The sequence below is a fragment of the Barbatula barbatula genome (assembly GCF_947034865.1).
Source record: "Barbatula barbatula genome assembly, chromosome: 16".
NCBI classification, from domain to species: domain Eukaryota; kingdom Metazoa; phylum Chordata; class Actinopteri; order Cypriniformes; family Nemacheilidae; genus Barbatula; species Barbatula barbatula.
Window position 1 is genome coordinate 8,907,194 of NC_136779.1, and position 16,168 is coordinate 8,923,361.

At 39.9% G+C, this 16,168-nt stretch overlaps 1 protein-coding gene across 2 annotated transcripts in view; it reads right to left on the reverse strand.

Annotated features, from left to right (window-relative positions):
* prkcea (protein kinase C, epsilon a) overlaps positions 1–16,168 on the reverse strand; it is a gene marked incomplete at its 5' end in the record, with an annotated part of 45,950 nt that extends 29,782 nt beyond the window's left edge. The window contains 2 exons of one of the 2 annotated variants that reach the window (XM_079477217.1): positions 2,010–2,073; positions 15,246–16,168. In XM_079477217.1, the coding sequence (XP_079333343.1) occupies positions 2,010–2,073; positions 15,246–15,593 (412 nt within the window). The remainder of the gene's footprint in view (positions 1–2,009; positions 2,074–15,245) is intronic. The other variant, XM_079477218.1, reaches the window with a different exon arrangement.

A 16,168-nucleotide genomic window follows, 5' to 3' on the forward strand; every position in this document is an offset into this window, starting at 1 on the left:
GAAGAACCCAAGCGCAGGCAGCAATACGGGTAACAGATTTTAATAAAGTAAAACAGAAAACAAAAACCCACGAGTGGGTAAAATACAGGGGATAACAAAGGCAGCAAAAACAGGAACGAAAAACTCACGGCGGGTAACCAGCTGTGACCAAAAGGACGCTAACGCTGGGACACGGCGTAGGGACAAATCCTCAATAGAGCAGTTACACAGCGCATACCGTTACCAAGTACAAGAGGTACGAGAACAAACGAGCCCAAGCCAATAGACAAGAGGGCATTATATAGGGAGACTAACAAAGAAGATAACGATGGGCAGGTGTGGTTAATGAGACACAGGAGGAAAGCTATACTAGAAACGAGAGGGGCGGGGCCAAATGACGAGACAGGAGAGAACGCATATTATGTCCTGATTGACAATAATATGTTTCTCTCCACATAAAACACGTGGGTCTGTCATGATTCTGCCCCTAGACCAGAAAATCAAGACAAGAGAAGGCAGAATCATGACACATATTTGTACGTAACAACGTTGGGTGAGGTCACTGGATTCAAACTTCCTGAACTCAGGGGCGAAAGGATTCTGCGCTCTTATTTATGCACAGAGCACGTCACACATTAGTAGTAACTGACTGTTTGCGCAGAGATACCGGAATTAAGTGGTCTCCAGCCAAGCTCATCCTCAGTTTACTGACACCTCCAAACAGAGACCTGTGATTAACACCACATCCCTGCAACACAACTGTTATTTAGACATATTGGCCCAGTGTGTGTGTGTGTGCCGTTTTTGCCTGTTGTAATAAGTGTCTGTTTGTGTCTTTCTGGGGAACTGTCTTTGTGCATAAACATACAAATTTGTAGGCATGTTATCAGAGATCATTTGATCATTTTCTTAGTGAATCAAAAAAAACCTTATGAAAAGAATAACTACACTGCAAAACAATTCACCTGTTTCAATTTTACTTTAGTTCCTGAGCTGCATTTATATATTAAGATAAATTCAATTGGTTTTACAAGTCATATGAATTCAATTGATATTAAATTGACTTACAAAAATCTAGTTTAACCAATTTCAACTTTGCTTTATGAGTCAGTTTAACCATTTTAATTCAAGTGACCTGTAAAGCCAATTTAATTTAAAGGGACAGCTCATTCAAATAATTTAAATAATTGTCATCATTTAACCAACTACCCCTCAAGGGGTTCCAAAACTCTAAAGATTTCTTTCCTCTGATGAACACAGAGAAAGGTGTTTGGAAGAAGGCTTGTAACCAAACATTCATTGACTACCATAGTAGGAACGTCATAATGGTAATTATATTGGTAATCAATCCACCAAAAAGCACATTTACTATTAAAAAGGTTAACAAGGATGACACACACGTGTGCAAGTGAATTATGATAGCTGCCTATTTCCTGGAAAAGCGGACTGGAATGACAAGAGTGCATTTTGTGACATCCTAAGATGGCTACTCCTTTGTCTGAATTTAAATCAAATTAATAGATTTTCGTAATTCAATAATTTTTTTCCAAAACTGTCTGTCATCATCACCTAAGTGCAGTAGTCAGTTATAACCCTAGTGTAACTTAAATGGAGCAAATTCTGAATCTCACAATCCTGCATTTCTGCATCATTATTTCAGTTCAGCATCGGTAGGTTCTCCCCGCATCAGCCTCGGGTCTCGGCAGTGAGTGGGCTCTCTGAACATACGCTTTAATCCACAAACGCACGCACGCACACACCCAAGAAAGAAGAGCTTCAGCCCCCGCACGTGCATGAGAGTTAAAGAGTGGGATTTCCCTAATGGACACTGCTGTTTTCTCTGCCACACACACGTCCTCTCACTCACACATATACTGGTGCAGGCACTGATAAGGGCATTTCTCTTATACTAATGATGCATCACAACAGCTAGAGGACTTCACAAACCCATTAGCACTGCAGTGGCCGCCAACCGAACCTCACTGTGCTGCATGTGTGTCATTTTGTTTCTCTTGTGGTAATTCACTTACCTTCACTGGAGGATCCTGACAGATCAATGATGACGTAAACTTTGCCCTCTGGCTCCAGGTCAATCTGTAGACAGGAAACAAGGAGAAACCAATCAGAGGAAAGCACCATAAAAAACAAAGAACAAACCCCATTATTCAAGAGCTTAATGTATTTTTTGTCTGCCATTTTTGGTCAATATCTTCAGTAGCACCACCACACACACGGAAAAAAAGAATACACTTTTTGGCATTTATGAAATGTATACATTTATATTATATAGAATCGATAGATATCCTTCATAAATGTTTTAAATCACAGTGTTTTACAAATTACAAAGAGTTCAGGGAGCAATAAGCGAAATGTCATACAAGAGCAATAGTACAATAGGTGCTAATACAAAGTTACTAGTTTCAACAAAAGCTAGACCACTACCTGTTGAGAGAAAGGCAAAAGTCGTGAGGGTTAGTGTATAGTTTTTTTATTTTTTTATGATATCTTCATTTGTCTGTCAAGTATTCACAGAAGAGATGGGTTTTAAGTATAAAAAACACATCGTTTTGTTAAAGCCAATATTTTAGGCAGTACATAACGCAAAGCGTACATGGCCACACATTACAGTCATACTGCCATACTAGCCCAGCTGTGAATGTGCAATACAGCACCTTTAAACAGCATGAAACTCTTTGACACTGGCCCCGAAAGCAAAGCTACTTTATCTTCTACACATCACCTTACTATTATTAGAAATGCTAAAGTTCAGAATCTCAGTAGATCCCTCTTTGAATCTCTCTCTCTACAGGAACAGGCCCCTCATAACTTCCTGCCTCTTCTCCGTGGATGGAGGGTGGCAGAGAGTCGGCAGGGAAACTGCTGCGGTTTTATAACTCCTTTTCAAAATCATTTTCCTGCCAGCAAAGCCCGTCCCTAAGCGACCCACGCAGACCCCACACGGGCCCGGCGCCCAGCCGAGATTCGACATCCACTTAGCATCAGCTCTGCATGGGGAAAGAGGTGCCGGGAGAGGCACCAGACCTACAATGTCAGGAAACCACTGCTTAATCCTATTATGCAGAGAAAGCGAGAGCATAGGCCCGGCAGTGTATATGTGGAGGTGGATGGAGGTGTCGGAGAGAGATATTGAGCTGCATTTACAGAGCCTCGCAAAAAGGCCTGTGTTATTTTTCCCTTCACAGCGATCTCAATCAGCAGGGACACGGTAGAAATGATGCCAGATCAGCACTCACAGTCTTAGTCTCTTCCTGAACGCGGGAATTAGGACACATGGAACAGCACAAGCTCTTCTAATGGGCTCGGCTGGAGAAAAGGTTTTGTTTGCCTAGATTTCAGTCACAGTCTGTGCTGTGAGGGTTGTGGTTCTGTCTTTTCGCCCTAGGTTTAACTTGCCTTCGCAGTTTAGGAAGAGAAATTGAGTTATTTTGTCGACTACATTTATTAAAACTGCCCTACCTCAGCTCTCACACGAAACACATTTAGAATAGAGTGTATGTATCTGTCATCTGCTCTGAATAAAATCTTACTTTCTGAGAGCTTCAAATATTGTTTTAAATTAAATTAAAACACAATGGCCCGGGATTAAGGCTAGAATGAATGTTTGCCCTGTCTTAACTGAATATAAATTGATTCATTCATCTGAAATGGTTCCTTCTCTTAAACTGTCATGGCCGGGGACCAAGGAGAGCTAATGTCCAGTCCTTTCCTCACAGAAAGCTAATAAATGGACTCAGAAGACTTAAATATTAGCCCATGATTCATCAGAAAAACAGCTCAAGATTTATATGAACAAAGGCAATGAATCATATAAACATAATTTAAATCATCTAAAAATAACACGTCCGATGAACACAGCCCAAAGCTTTAGTCCTTTATCACTGCATCACACAGAAAACAGAATGTAAAGAAAGATGAAGGATGGTCTTCAAATTCACGTGTTCTCCGTCTAAGAAAGTCACTCTGGTTCAGAATGTGAGGGTGATTTCTCTAAATCATGGTACAAAGTCTCACTCCGAGTTTAAAAAACGGCTGCGTTATGGTGAAAAGCAGAATTGTATGTGAGCACTTGATGATGTCATCTGAAATGCTAACAGGGTGATGACATATCTCTTATTTTGCCACGTGGCTCCTCCCCCACACCCCCCTCTTCCTGTGATGTCACAAGATTCCATTCAAGTGCCTCCTTGAGTGTGTTTGTCTCTGAGGTGCAACACGCACTAAATTTAGCAGAGGAAGGAAAGGCCGCTGCATGTGTGTGAATGTGCAGGGACGGACTGGAGTGTTCTCTTCTCCCCAATGATGCTCTCCAGGAAACTAGTTTAATGCTAAACAATGTTGGCAGGTAGTGCGTGCAAGTCTGTCGAGCGTGTGCAGCCGTCGACTTGAAAGCTTGTTCAAAGCTGTCATTGATCAGACAGACAGCAGAGAATATGTGCACACACAAGTTATGCAGAAATGCCCCAGCCCCGCTATAATTTTAAATAATAATAACGTAACCAAGACGCAAATTTTTCAATAACTTACTATGAAACACCACATGCAGATAAATACAACAACAGCCAAAAATGCTTTCCCCAAATGACTGCCTTGTGGTCTTCTTCCAAGTCCAAATTTGGTGACCCATTGCCGCATACAATCCTCAACCCAGAGTATGTTGGGAAATTCAACTCATTTCAGTATGTTGTGCTTAGCATCATTGTGCCAGCATCAAGGGCACATGGAGACAGAACAGGGTGCCTATGAGAACCCGTCTGAATCATGAAACATCAAAGGATACAATCTCCTGGTCCTCAGGGACACACAAACAAAGCCAAGCAAAGTTCACATCACGCCACCATTTGATACACTGGAGGAGGAGAACTTGTGTAAAATTGGGTCCTATGTTGTTGAATAAATAGAGTCCATCTGCAAAAGGTGATGGTTTCAACTCTGCTTGGTCAGTAAATATAGTGTCCAAATTCATTTGTAATGTATACTGAAACACACTACTACTGTTCCACTTTTTTTGCAATCTGTAACTGTTTAGTTGAAAACTACTGCTTAAACCTGTCTCAGTGCTTAAAATTGACTTTTACCTTAATGTAATTTAGAACAGTATAAACGTGTTGGGCTGTTCTCCAATTCAAGCCTCACATATGTTAAAACACACCAGTGCCCTTTTTCTTTTACAAGGCATGCTTGTAAAAACGACTTAAATTTCCTAAGGCCTAGTCCTGGCAATCCCTGAATGGGAAACCGCCCCATAATGATTTACATTAAATTGAGTTTAGCTCATAAAGTTGAGATTAAGTTGAGCTGAGAATTATTTCATTTGAAATGTTAATTTGATGTCAAAATGTCAGAGGCAAAGTTACAGATTGCAGGTTCACTAAAAATGTTTTACCTACAAATATTTGTTATCAGTTTAGTACATTACATTTACATTATGTCATTTAGCAGACGCTTTTATCCAAAGCAACTTACAAAGAGTTCGGGGAGCAATAAGCGATATGTCATTAAAGAGCAAAAGTACATTAGGTGCTGATACAAAGTTACTAGTTTCAACAAAAGCTAGACCACTACCTGTTGAGAGAAGCGGATTAGTGTACATATTTTTTTTCATTTGTCCGTCAAGTATTCACATATTCAAAATAAGAAAACCGTTACCTTACAGGCAGTTTTAAAGAAATGCATTATTTGATTCACATTATGTATTATTGACAGCCTTATGTGGTCAAGCTTATGACAAATCTGTGTAAAACCTCATGATCCAATCACAGCACAACTTAAGAGATGTGTGTTTAAATCTTAAATCTTACGTACTAACATTTATTCATAGGTTAAATTCCCCCAAATGCCTGTGGACTAGTAAAATGCATACTTCAAATAAATGTCTTTGGCTAAAGCGCATGAGCGCAAATATGTAAATCGAATATACTAATAGGTTAACAATGAGGAAGAACATCATATCTCGCCCAACAGAACAGCTCTCCTGAAATAAGAAAGATGTGGAGAACCACAAGGTGCCCACATACAGCCAAATGTACAGCTGCAGTCCATCAATCAATGCTGATTTGTCTCATCTGAATAATGTACAACACCAGTTCTGTGGTGCATTAGATCACATTACTTGCAAAGAGAACTGTTTCCTTGCCTCTCTATCTTACCTCTCTAGGTCTCCATCCTTATTTCTCTCTCTTTTTCCTACACACATTATAAGTACCCCCATACTAACTGTGTACAGTATACACCCCCACAGAATGAAGAAAGACTTTAGCTTAAAAGTAGCAAAATACACATACACAGTGATTGCTATGGGTCAAACAAATGACCTCAAATGTATATTATGAGGAAGAAGCGTGGGAGACTAAAAAATCGGAGAGAAACAGAGAGAAAGAGAAGAAAATGAGGTTAAAACCAGAGATAAGCTGAGGGACATAATCAGCTTTTCTTATGCAACAGCCCGCCCTCAACCTCATCCACACTCACAGCTCAAGAGCCTTGCTGTCCCGCACCGTATGAAAGAGAAATCGCAAATGAGATCTCTTTAATATCTAAATTATTTTTCCTAGACAATGAGACGACACAAATGGCAAATTACGACTTTTGCTTTAGTCTCCTGCTTCTTGCATTTCAGAATTAAAGGGATAGTTCACCCAAAAATGAACATTCAGTCATCATTTACTCACCCTCACGTCATTTCAAACATGTATAACTTTCTTTTCTCTGCAGAACACAAAAGAATATTTTGAAGGATATCGGTAATCAAACAACACTGGACCCCATTGACTTCCATTGAATGGACACAAAACCACTCTAGACATTTCTCAAAATATCTTCTTTTGTGTTTCACAGAGGACACCTTCTCAAAGGTTTTAATAGATATGAGAGTGAATAAATAATATCGGAATTTAAATTTTTGGTTGAATTATACAACTTCTGCTAATATGGCGTTCATGCGGTCAGGCTATCACGTACAACACAAACAAAACAAGCTCTTGCTCTGGTTACTGTCCTCCAGTGCCTGAACGAAATCCCGTCATTGGCCTTAGTCTCTCACTCGCCCTTTCTCTATTTCTAATCACCGCTGTGCAAACAGATACCCAAAAGCCACAGAGAGCACAAGAACACGTCTCCATGGAAAAATCAGCTCAACCCTTTGGCAGGAACATGAATGCTCGGCAATGCTCATCAGTCTAAAAACAGGTTGATGTTTACATCGGTGACAAATGAGCTTAATGCAAACATGAAGTCTAGTGATGCTGTGGAGGTGAAGGTCTACTCATTAGATATTTAGATCTTGCATTCTGTTTACGCATATGGCAGATATTTTCATCCAAATAAATTCACGATGGAATGAAATACACATTGGATCAATCTACATATTGAAACCTTGGCATTGTTAGCTACCATAACAATATAACAGAGCTCTACCAGCTGTACATTCAGCATAAACGCTATGTGTAGATGGTTATCATTTATGGATCCTTGTCGCAGGACTAAATATAAAACCACAGTAAGGCTGTGTCTCTATGTCAAACAGAGCTGCCTGTGTCTTAGAAATAGAAGGCTGTGCACAACAAAAATGAAAAGGGGTGAGGCTGTGGTATATTTTATTAAGCTGTTAGGCCTATTAGGACTGATGATTTGACTAAGGAATGGAACCGAGACTTCTCTGTAAGGATGGGTGGATAGAGAGAATGACATGGCATATAAATACTGTTATTGAAGACAGTCTCCTGGAAACATTTTAAAGTTCAATAATTGCTCTTTTATAGCTCAGGAAACGCAACGTGAAGTATCCTACAATGTTTTGAAGATGTTTCTGGTTAAAATAGTCATATTTTGAGCAAATAAGTGTTGAATCCTCATTCCAAACCTGTATATGACTTTCTTCTGTGGTTTTGTGTCCTTACAATGGAAGTCAATGCAGTCCAATGTTAAATGGGGACCAACGTTCTTCAAAATATTTCTATTATTTTTAGTTTAGAATAACATAAGGCCGAGTCAATGATGAAAAAAATGTCATTTCATTTTGAGTAAACCCCTTCAAGGATAAATGTTGTCTCAGGTGTTTCTTTTTTAATACATGTGGACAAAATAAAAACGGACACAAATGAAACAATTGTTAACATCCAATCAAATAATTAAGCTGTTAAACAAATACAGATTGCAAAAAGTGGGGATAATATAACTTTCACTGAATTTCCTGATAAATGCTTTTATAGTATCGAAATCTCTGACTGTGCTCAGATTTGTAAAAACATCATATTCTGTCATCAATTTAATACATTTCTGAGATCTCTTTTACTCTGCAGGAGCCATTTTGAGCCATTTGGTCTTTTCTTGAGATGAATCTCTCCAATAAATCTCACCGCGGTTTAAGAGTAAGCACTGACATATTAAAGAAAACTCCTATGTGATTTCAAAATCATTTGAGAAATGAAAAGAAGGTCTAAGAAGGTTTAAACACATGTGCCACTGATGTTTAAATTAATCTCTCTTTGATGATTAAACATGACACAGAAACACTTTTTCTTTCTTTCTCAATCTGCCTTTCCCCCTCTCCTCCACTTAAATGACACTCTTCCTCCTCGATGCTCCCCACCATCTATTTCTAATTCTCTAAAAGACGTTCCGAGCTCAGCAACGGTCCTCCTACAATCCATCTGTCGACAGCGGAGTCTCAGCATGGAGGCTGGGGTGCAAGCACGGCTCCATTCACACTCCCATCACACGCAGACGTTGCAATACGATAGCGTTCGAGGAGCAAACTGCACACGCAAAAACACAGAGCGAAACCTTCAGAGCTCCATGAATAACTAATAGGACACCACACCGGAGCTCATTGTGCATAATTCATGATACAGACTAATAATGAGAGCCTTTGAAGGTCTGATTGGAATTCAGTTTGAATAAACACTCGGACCGAAGAGATATTCGCAGCTTTAATTTAGGTAAATAGCGCAACAAAAGGCCAGACAAAACAAAAAAAGACGTCTGAAGATGAAACGTGTACACAGAAATAGCCCGATGGACTACAAGCCTTTGTGTGGCAAACATCACGAGGTGCGAATTACTTTGATTTGATCTCGCCATGAGATGAGCGCGGACACATACACAGATGGCTGTGCTGCGCTGGGCTGTGTGTGAACATGCAGAGTGTGAACGGGGCGTTGAGAGCTTCTGAGTTTTTGCTGGCCCCTGAAGAGATTCTGGACCAAGCGAGGGTCAATCGGGATCTTGTTGCAAAGGGGGTCTACAGCATCCTTGCCATGCATCTGTTACCCTATCTCCATCTGCTATACCTCCATCTTTCTGTTTCCCTACCTTGTTCTTCTAGATCAATGTTTCTCGACCAGAGACACAGAGCCAACTAGGGGACCTTAAGATGACTTAAAATAAATTTGAATAAGACAAAACAAGAATTAAAATAACCTCAAACAATATAAATGTCTTAGTGTTGTATACCATTTTTTGTTGTTATGCCAAGCCCTATAAAGTTCTATTGGGGTAAAATTAGGAATGGGAGTGGCCTTCAAATATTGTTATGGCCTATAAAAGAGGTTGAGATTCAATAGATCATGCTCATTTAATCTTATCTACTCAAAAGATCCACAACTTTAAAACGCATTAAAACTGACTAGGGCTGTAGTCAACCAAAGAAATGCTTAGTCGACCAAAGTCCTGTCCTGCGCAGCGATCAGTCGACTAAAAAAAAAAAAAAGACGCGATGTTTTGAATTTTGATTGAACATTTATTAAACAATCGTCATAGAACATTTATAAAACAACAACGAAAAGACATCAATAATACATACAACTATAATAATAATACAATTCTTTGAAAATTAAGTGATTTTTTTTAAATAGCCGAAATTAAAGTATTTAAAGTTGGGGATGAAACATAGGCTAAAAAAAATAGGCAACTGGTCGACCAATGAGAATGTCAGTCGACCAAGACGGCATCGACCGATTAGTCGACTAAACGACTAAAGTTGACAGCCCTAAAACTGACTATTAGTAGAAGATATTTGCACATGTAGTGAATGAGTTTGTGTATTATGCTGTGGTGATGAGAGCGTGTATCTAGGTCACACAGATAGCAGTGCGGATCTGCCATATTTGCTGGAGTACCTCGTGTGTCACCTGTATTGTTCCCTTTCACTGTAAGCATGCTCAACGTGCCCCAGGCAAGAGCTCAACGCAGCATGTGAAAGCGATATAACCAGTGGTTGAATGCACAGAGCTGCAAAGCACAAATACAAATATATACAAGAGGAACAGTTGAGGACACACACTACTAAATTTAATAACAATAAAGGATTAAATGTAATAGACAAACCAAATTATTGCTGCTGGGTTGCTTTATCCCTGTAAATGGCTCTGTTGTGAACTTACCATAATGTGGTCAAATAAAAATATTCTATAGAAATTATTTTAAATAACTTTTTCAAACTTTAGCAAATTATGAAGAATCTCATGTCATTCAACATTGCTAGCACTATTACTGCTAATGCTCCATCAACATACACAACAAGCTGCTTCGACTCTTGTCTTGGTTACACAAGCAACAATCCCGCTGACACTGATGAGTAGTGGCGATTGCATGTCGACACGGACAACAGCGCAGAAGTATGAACAAAAACTGACGCGTTGCCTACGGTGTATGTAGGGGCAGCTGGGTGAAGTGGGTCCGGATGATGTCAATGTCCAGTATCAATGAAGTGCCAACACCAACATTTAAGAGGAAACAACAGAAAAAGAGCTACTGGGTCTAAACCTGCAAAATAGTGAGCACGATCGATAACTGTAATGTAAGCTGTAATGCAGCAGAAAGACATTAAGGAAACTGTAGTCCTTTAAAGCTCATTTTCTGTGGCTGAAGCAACACTCAGAGTGAAATGTGGTTTAAGCATTTGGACTGATCTTTGCAGAGCTGGTTTGTAATGCACTGGATACCATAACATGTCTACGAATGAACAAGGATGGCTCTTAATGCAAACCGGAGGGGAAGGAAACCGAGGAATGAGAAGGTGAAGGAAGCTGGGACAGCTGGAGGAGGACAATACGAGGGAAGATAATGAATGACCCAGGAAAAAAGACAAACCGAGTGACCAGCTGAAAAAAGTTCCCATGCCACAGGCCATCCTTGCATCAAGGTCTACCAAAGCCTCACTATCTGTACTGCCCCTTATAGATGACCTGACGGTAAAAGGTTAGTAATTGAAGAGAGAGAGACATCCCTATAGATAAGAGCCACTTTCTCTGGGGATAAAGGGAGTGTTGCTAACTTGAGCTAAGGGTGTTGTGGATGATCTCTGTGGGGTCAGACATTCCATAAAGAAGCTGATGGAAGGCTCGTAAATTATTCAGTCCGTTCCTGCCTCGCAAAACAAAGACAGGAGGCTGTGTCTCAGTGGTGTCTGAGACACATCCACAAAGACTAGCAACCGGCTCCAATTACCTCTTCCACTAAATGCTACAAGGACGACAAACATGTTGTTTGAACCTACTGGTATCAGCTCGGGGTGAAGCGAGGTAGGGTACTTCTTCGCTAAAAAAAAGCAACCTCATTCTAAGTTAACAGTGGTGAAATTTCTGAAGATTCGGTTGCATTGTACGGGGAACCACAACATGTGGTTTTCAAAAGATTACAGGGCAGAAACCCAACAGAGAAGTGGTAAGCAACAAACATGACACAACAGTATCTTCTGTACAGAAATCTTAAAGGCCTGCTTGTGTTTTCCCCCCTCTGAACACTATTGCAACAGTTGTGCTACTGTTCCTCAAAGGTTATATTTGTGTTTGTTAAATAAGAGGCAATTATCTAAATTAGAAAGCATGCTCTCCTTGTTTTGGGGAGAAAAAGGTTTCACCTGTGTGGGTAAGAGTGGGAGTGTCATTACACATGTAGCTCATTGGATGTCTAGCCATTTCTTAAACCATGCCGGTTTCTCCCCGGATTAAATGGTGTGCCAAGAATCACCCATCTCCCTAAGAATAACTTTTATTTAGTTGCTTTTTAGACCCAGAAGTGTTCATTCATTCGAGACACTAAAGGCTTTAAGAAGTTTCTTCGATCTTAAAGATGATTAATCCACAACTGTATATCATATACATCACAATATAACATATATCATTGTATATCACTGCTAATGCTCCAATAACAGTGTCTGTAACATCACATTATCAGACACCTTCACCCTCTACGGTCATCAAGATCTTGCTAAAAAGCTCCAGTATTGCAATAATGAGACATGGCAGATGATGATGCTTGTCGTCCTCCGCCTCTCTGGGAAATTAGACATACAAGAGCATCTATGTCAGAATCGTTGTTAGCAAGCGCATCTGTGGTTATTAAGTCTGACAAAACACTTGGCTGCAATTATGTTGCATGTATTTGCCATGATTAACATATCTCCGCTGGTTTGTTCAGCTGTCTTCTTCATGATAGTGAATGCAATACATCTTGTCTACCTCAAACCAATGTTCTACAGATTTTTTAATTGGGTTGTACAATTTAGAAAAAATGTATGTGATACCTTGCTAAGTGATGCAATATACAATACAATTATGCTTTAATAAAGTTTGTAAAATCAATCATCAATCATGGGAACATCTTGCACATGCACTCATGAAATTTGAATGTCAATCTCTCTGCTGACATCCTGGGGGTGTGCAGGGGGAGAAACTAAATCAAAAGCACAAAATACATCATCGCATTATCCCTGCATAACTGTTTTGATTCACTACAGGGCTGCTCGATTATGACAAAAATAATCGCAACTATTTTTGCCAATATTGAGATCCCGATTATTTAAAACAATTTCTCATTAACCTTTAAAACAACGTAGAAAAGTAAAAAAAACTTGTCTTTTAAACTCTGAATTTAACTGAAAAATAAATGTAAAGCAATAGCACTGAACCACTGTAAAGGAAAGAGTGTGCCGTGGATTTATACTACAAGAAAACAGAGGATCCTTGCGAAATGGAATGCGGCACATTAATCGTTTACCTCGATTATTTTGTTTTTGTAATTGATAAATTCCACAATTGTTGTTTACGATTCATTTTCGCCCTAATTCAATTTGTTTACATTATGCACATACGTGCCAATTGCCATCCAAACACAGACACGACTACGTTTCACGTATCATGTGCGGTTCATGTCCAGCAAAATTTAGCGATGGTACTACTACATCTGTCAGTTTCAAACGATCTTATATCCACCGTGAATAAACAAACGCACCTCAACTTCTCTCACTATCGCAAGAGTAACAAGCTTCAGCTGCAGGCACACAGTGCATCCAATCTTGATGGTAGACAGGTCTTTGCCTATTCCTCGTTGGTTGACACGTGGGCGGGCTATTTCTTTCACCTTGCCGTGGGCGTGCTTTTCTGGGAGAATTGCCCAATAAAGGAAAAAGAAAAGTTGTTTTCATGTTCGAAAAAACTTTCCAAAACCTATACGAAGCTTGGGGGAGTGTATCGAGAAAGATAGAAATATTACGTCAAACTCTTTTTTTTACAAGTTGACCATGAGAAGCCAGCATGTTTAACATTGTAAAGAAGTCATAATGCATGAAACCCCGCTTTAAAATACATCTATAGACTTTGGACATTTACAGTAGGAATTGTAGCATTTTAAATCAAAACGCTAAGCAGCTACTCTCACCTGTCATCTTCAGACCAACTTTGATAGTTTAGCATTCTTAGGTAAACACATTTTACCATTTACAGTACCACAAAAATACAAATGTTGTGTATGTGGAGAGAGAGAGAGCGAGAGAGCGAGAGAGAGAGAGAGAGAGAGAGAGAGAGAGAGAGAGCGAGAGAGAGAGAGAGAGAGCGAGAGAGCGAGAGAGAGACCCAGGGTGTGTTATGACTAGACAGGCTGGTAAACTCAAGTGAAAGGGTAATGCAGAGATTAAATAGATTTCCTTCTCACTCTCTCGCCTCACAAATATACAGCGTGAGCTGCCAGTGACAGGAGATTGACCAATTCAGCGTCATAATCAATATATTCTGACCTCTCCCTTGGTGCCTAACAAACAAACATGCAAAGCTCTCTCCACTGCAGTTTTATGCTGGATTAAGATTATATAACAACCCATAATCCCATAATTTGAATGCCCAGTTGTCCATCTCTTACCAGTTTATTTTCATGACATTAAAACACACTGCACCCACTTTCTACAGTAAAATTAAATCACAACATAATCTGTATGTGTGTTAAACATTCTAAACGCCCTCATTATTTCTATAATGTTATACTACATATACCAAAAGAGAGCACTATAATAGACTACACTAACAACAACACTAACTGATAAGGGCAGTAACTGGCAGTAACAGTATTGTGCTCAAGGTGTATTGATTCCTATTTCCAAGAGGTCACTGTAGGTCACACCTGAATCTGAATATACAATGATGACAATTATTAAACAAATGAAACATAAATAAATATGGCTAGACTTACAACAAGTTGAATTGAAACTTATACAAATACCAAACTCGGTGGCAAACTGGTTCTACGGGTTGCATAATGAAACATTGATTATTTCCTTCTGCTACATTTGCTACAGTGCTACAATTTATATAGGGGATTTGAAAACAGCTTCACTTGACAGACGAGGTGAATGTTGTTCTAGATACAACAACAGTAGCAGAAGCAGAACATGTTTTGTGGAGAAATGGGAAAACCCCCAGAGCGTGAGAACCCCATGAAGGTTGGGAAACAAGAGGCATTGCTGGGGAGAAATTTAAACCGACCAGCCCCCATTGCCTACACAATTGATTATCCCAGTGTTTCTCAAACCTGCTGGTCTCTCTTATCAAAAACATCTGATTTCACTTAACATTTTAATAGGTATGACTGCACATGAACAGGGTGTGTCAGATTAATACTGCAGTGGGCCCAGACTAAGAAACAAAGTAACCAGAAATCAATAAAATCATGAGATATTTTAATAGAAGCTCTGTGGGTCTTTACTAGTAACCTATTGGCATCTGTTGGTGGGATGTTCCTCTATCTGGCATTTAGGAACCAACAGAACACCTATCAGCAACTTGTCGATCACTTGTTTGAAAGCATCAAATCATATTGGAATATAAGGCCCAACACATACTACAAAGGAATTTTGTAATGGTTTTAATGGTAAACAGCCCCTGGTTCATAATTTGCAATGGAAACCATTTAAATACGTACAGCTTTTGTCTGGAGGGAAATAACACAATGTTTCTAAGATAAACTTGGCAACATACCCAATCTTCAAAGTGTCTACTTCCATTCTGCAGCAGGTCTTCAAACTGAATCATGCAGTTGGCCACAAAGTCATCGTAGCCAATTGGCGCATCATGAAAGACCGACAGTTCAATTTTCTTCCCGTCGTAAACCTCAGTTACGAACTCGTCGTTCCACGCTGGACTATTAGTCTTTTGCTTGGTTGATGTTTGGCCAACACGGGAATCGTCCACGTTAAGGGCGATATACGTGTCCAGTAGGAAAGTCTGGGTCTTTGGTCCGACTGCGTGCCGGAGTGACCATGGGGTGGGCTTCAGGTCCAGAGCCTCACAAACCTTGATCTTTAATACTCCATTAAAAACCACCATGATGACGCTCAAGTGCAATGCAAATGACTTATCTTTGCGAAATCAAACGGGTTAAAATGCAGATTTCAATTCAGGGAGCCGTTACGTCTGTTGATATCATCACGCCATCAATATGCATACATGCACGTACAGACGGATGCTGATGACTTAATCCCCCGACCACTGGACGACATGAAATTTGGACTTGCAATGGAGGAAACCAACGAATCAACTTGATTCTTTCATTGGAGCACACAGTCAACTAGCGTAGAAAAAAAAGAGATATGCAAAAACAGAGGTTGGTCCTGTTTGTTTACCACCCGTCTTTCCTTGTGATGGGAACCATACGTAAACAAACGGATTCCCAACGTCTGGAATAGCGTTCGGTTGAAGAGGAAACACTTGCTCGATAGAGTCCAAAATGCAAAATATGAGTAATAACACAGAGAAAAATATCCCAAATGTGATGGTCCTCAGAGGGGCTCGTCTTCTACTTGTCTTCGTTTTCCAACAGGCGCTGAGTGGGAGAGCCGTTTGGAATCCTCCTTCTCAGACTGCTACGGAGATTGCCTTCCACTCGCTGATATATTGCGCTG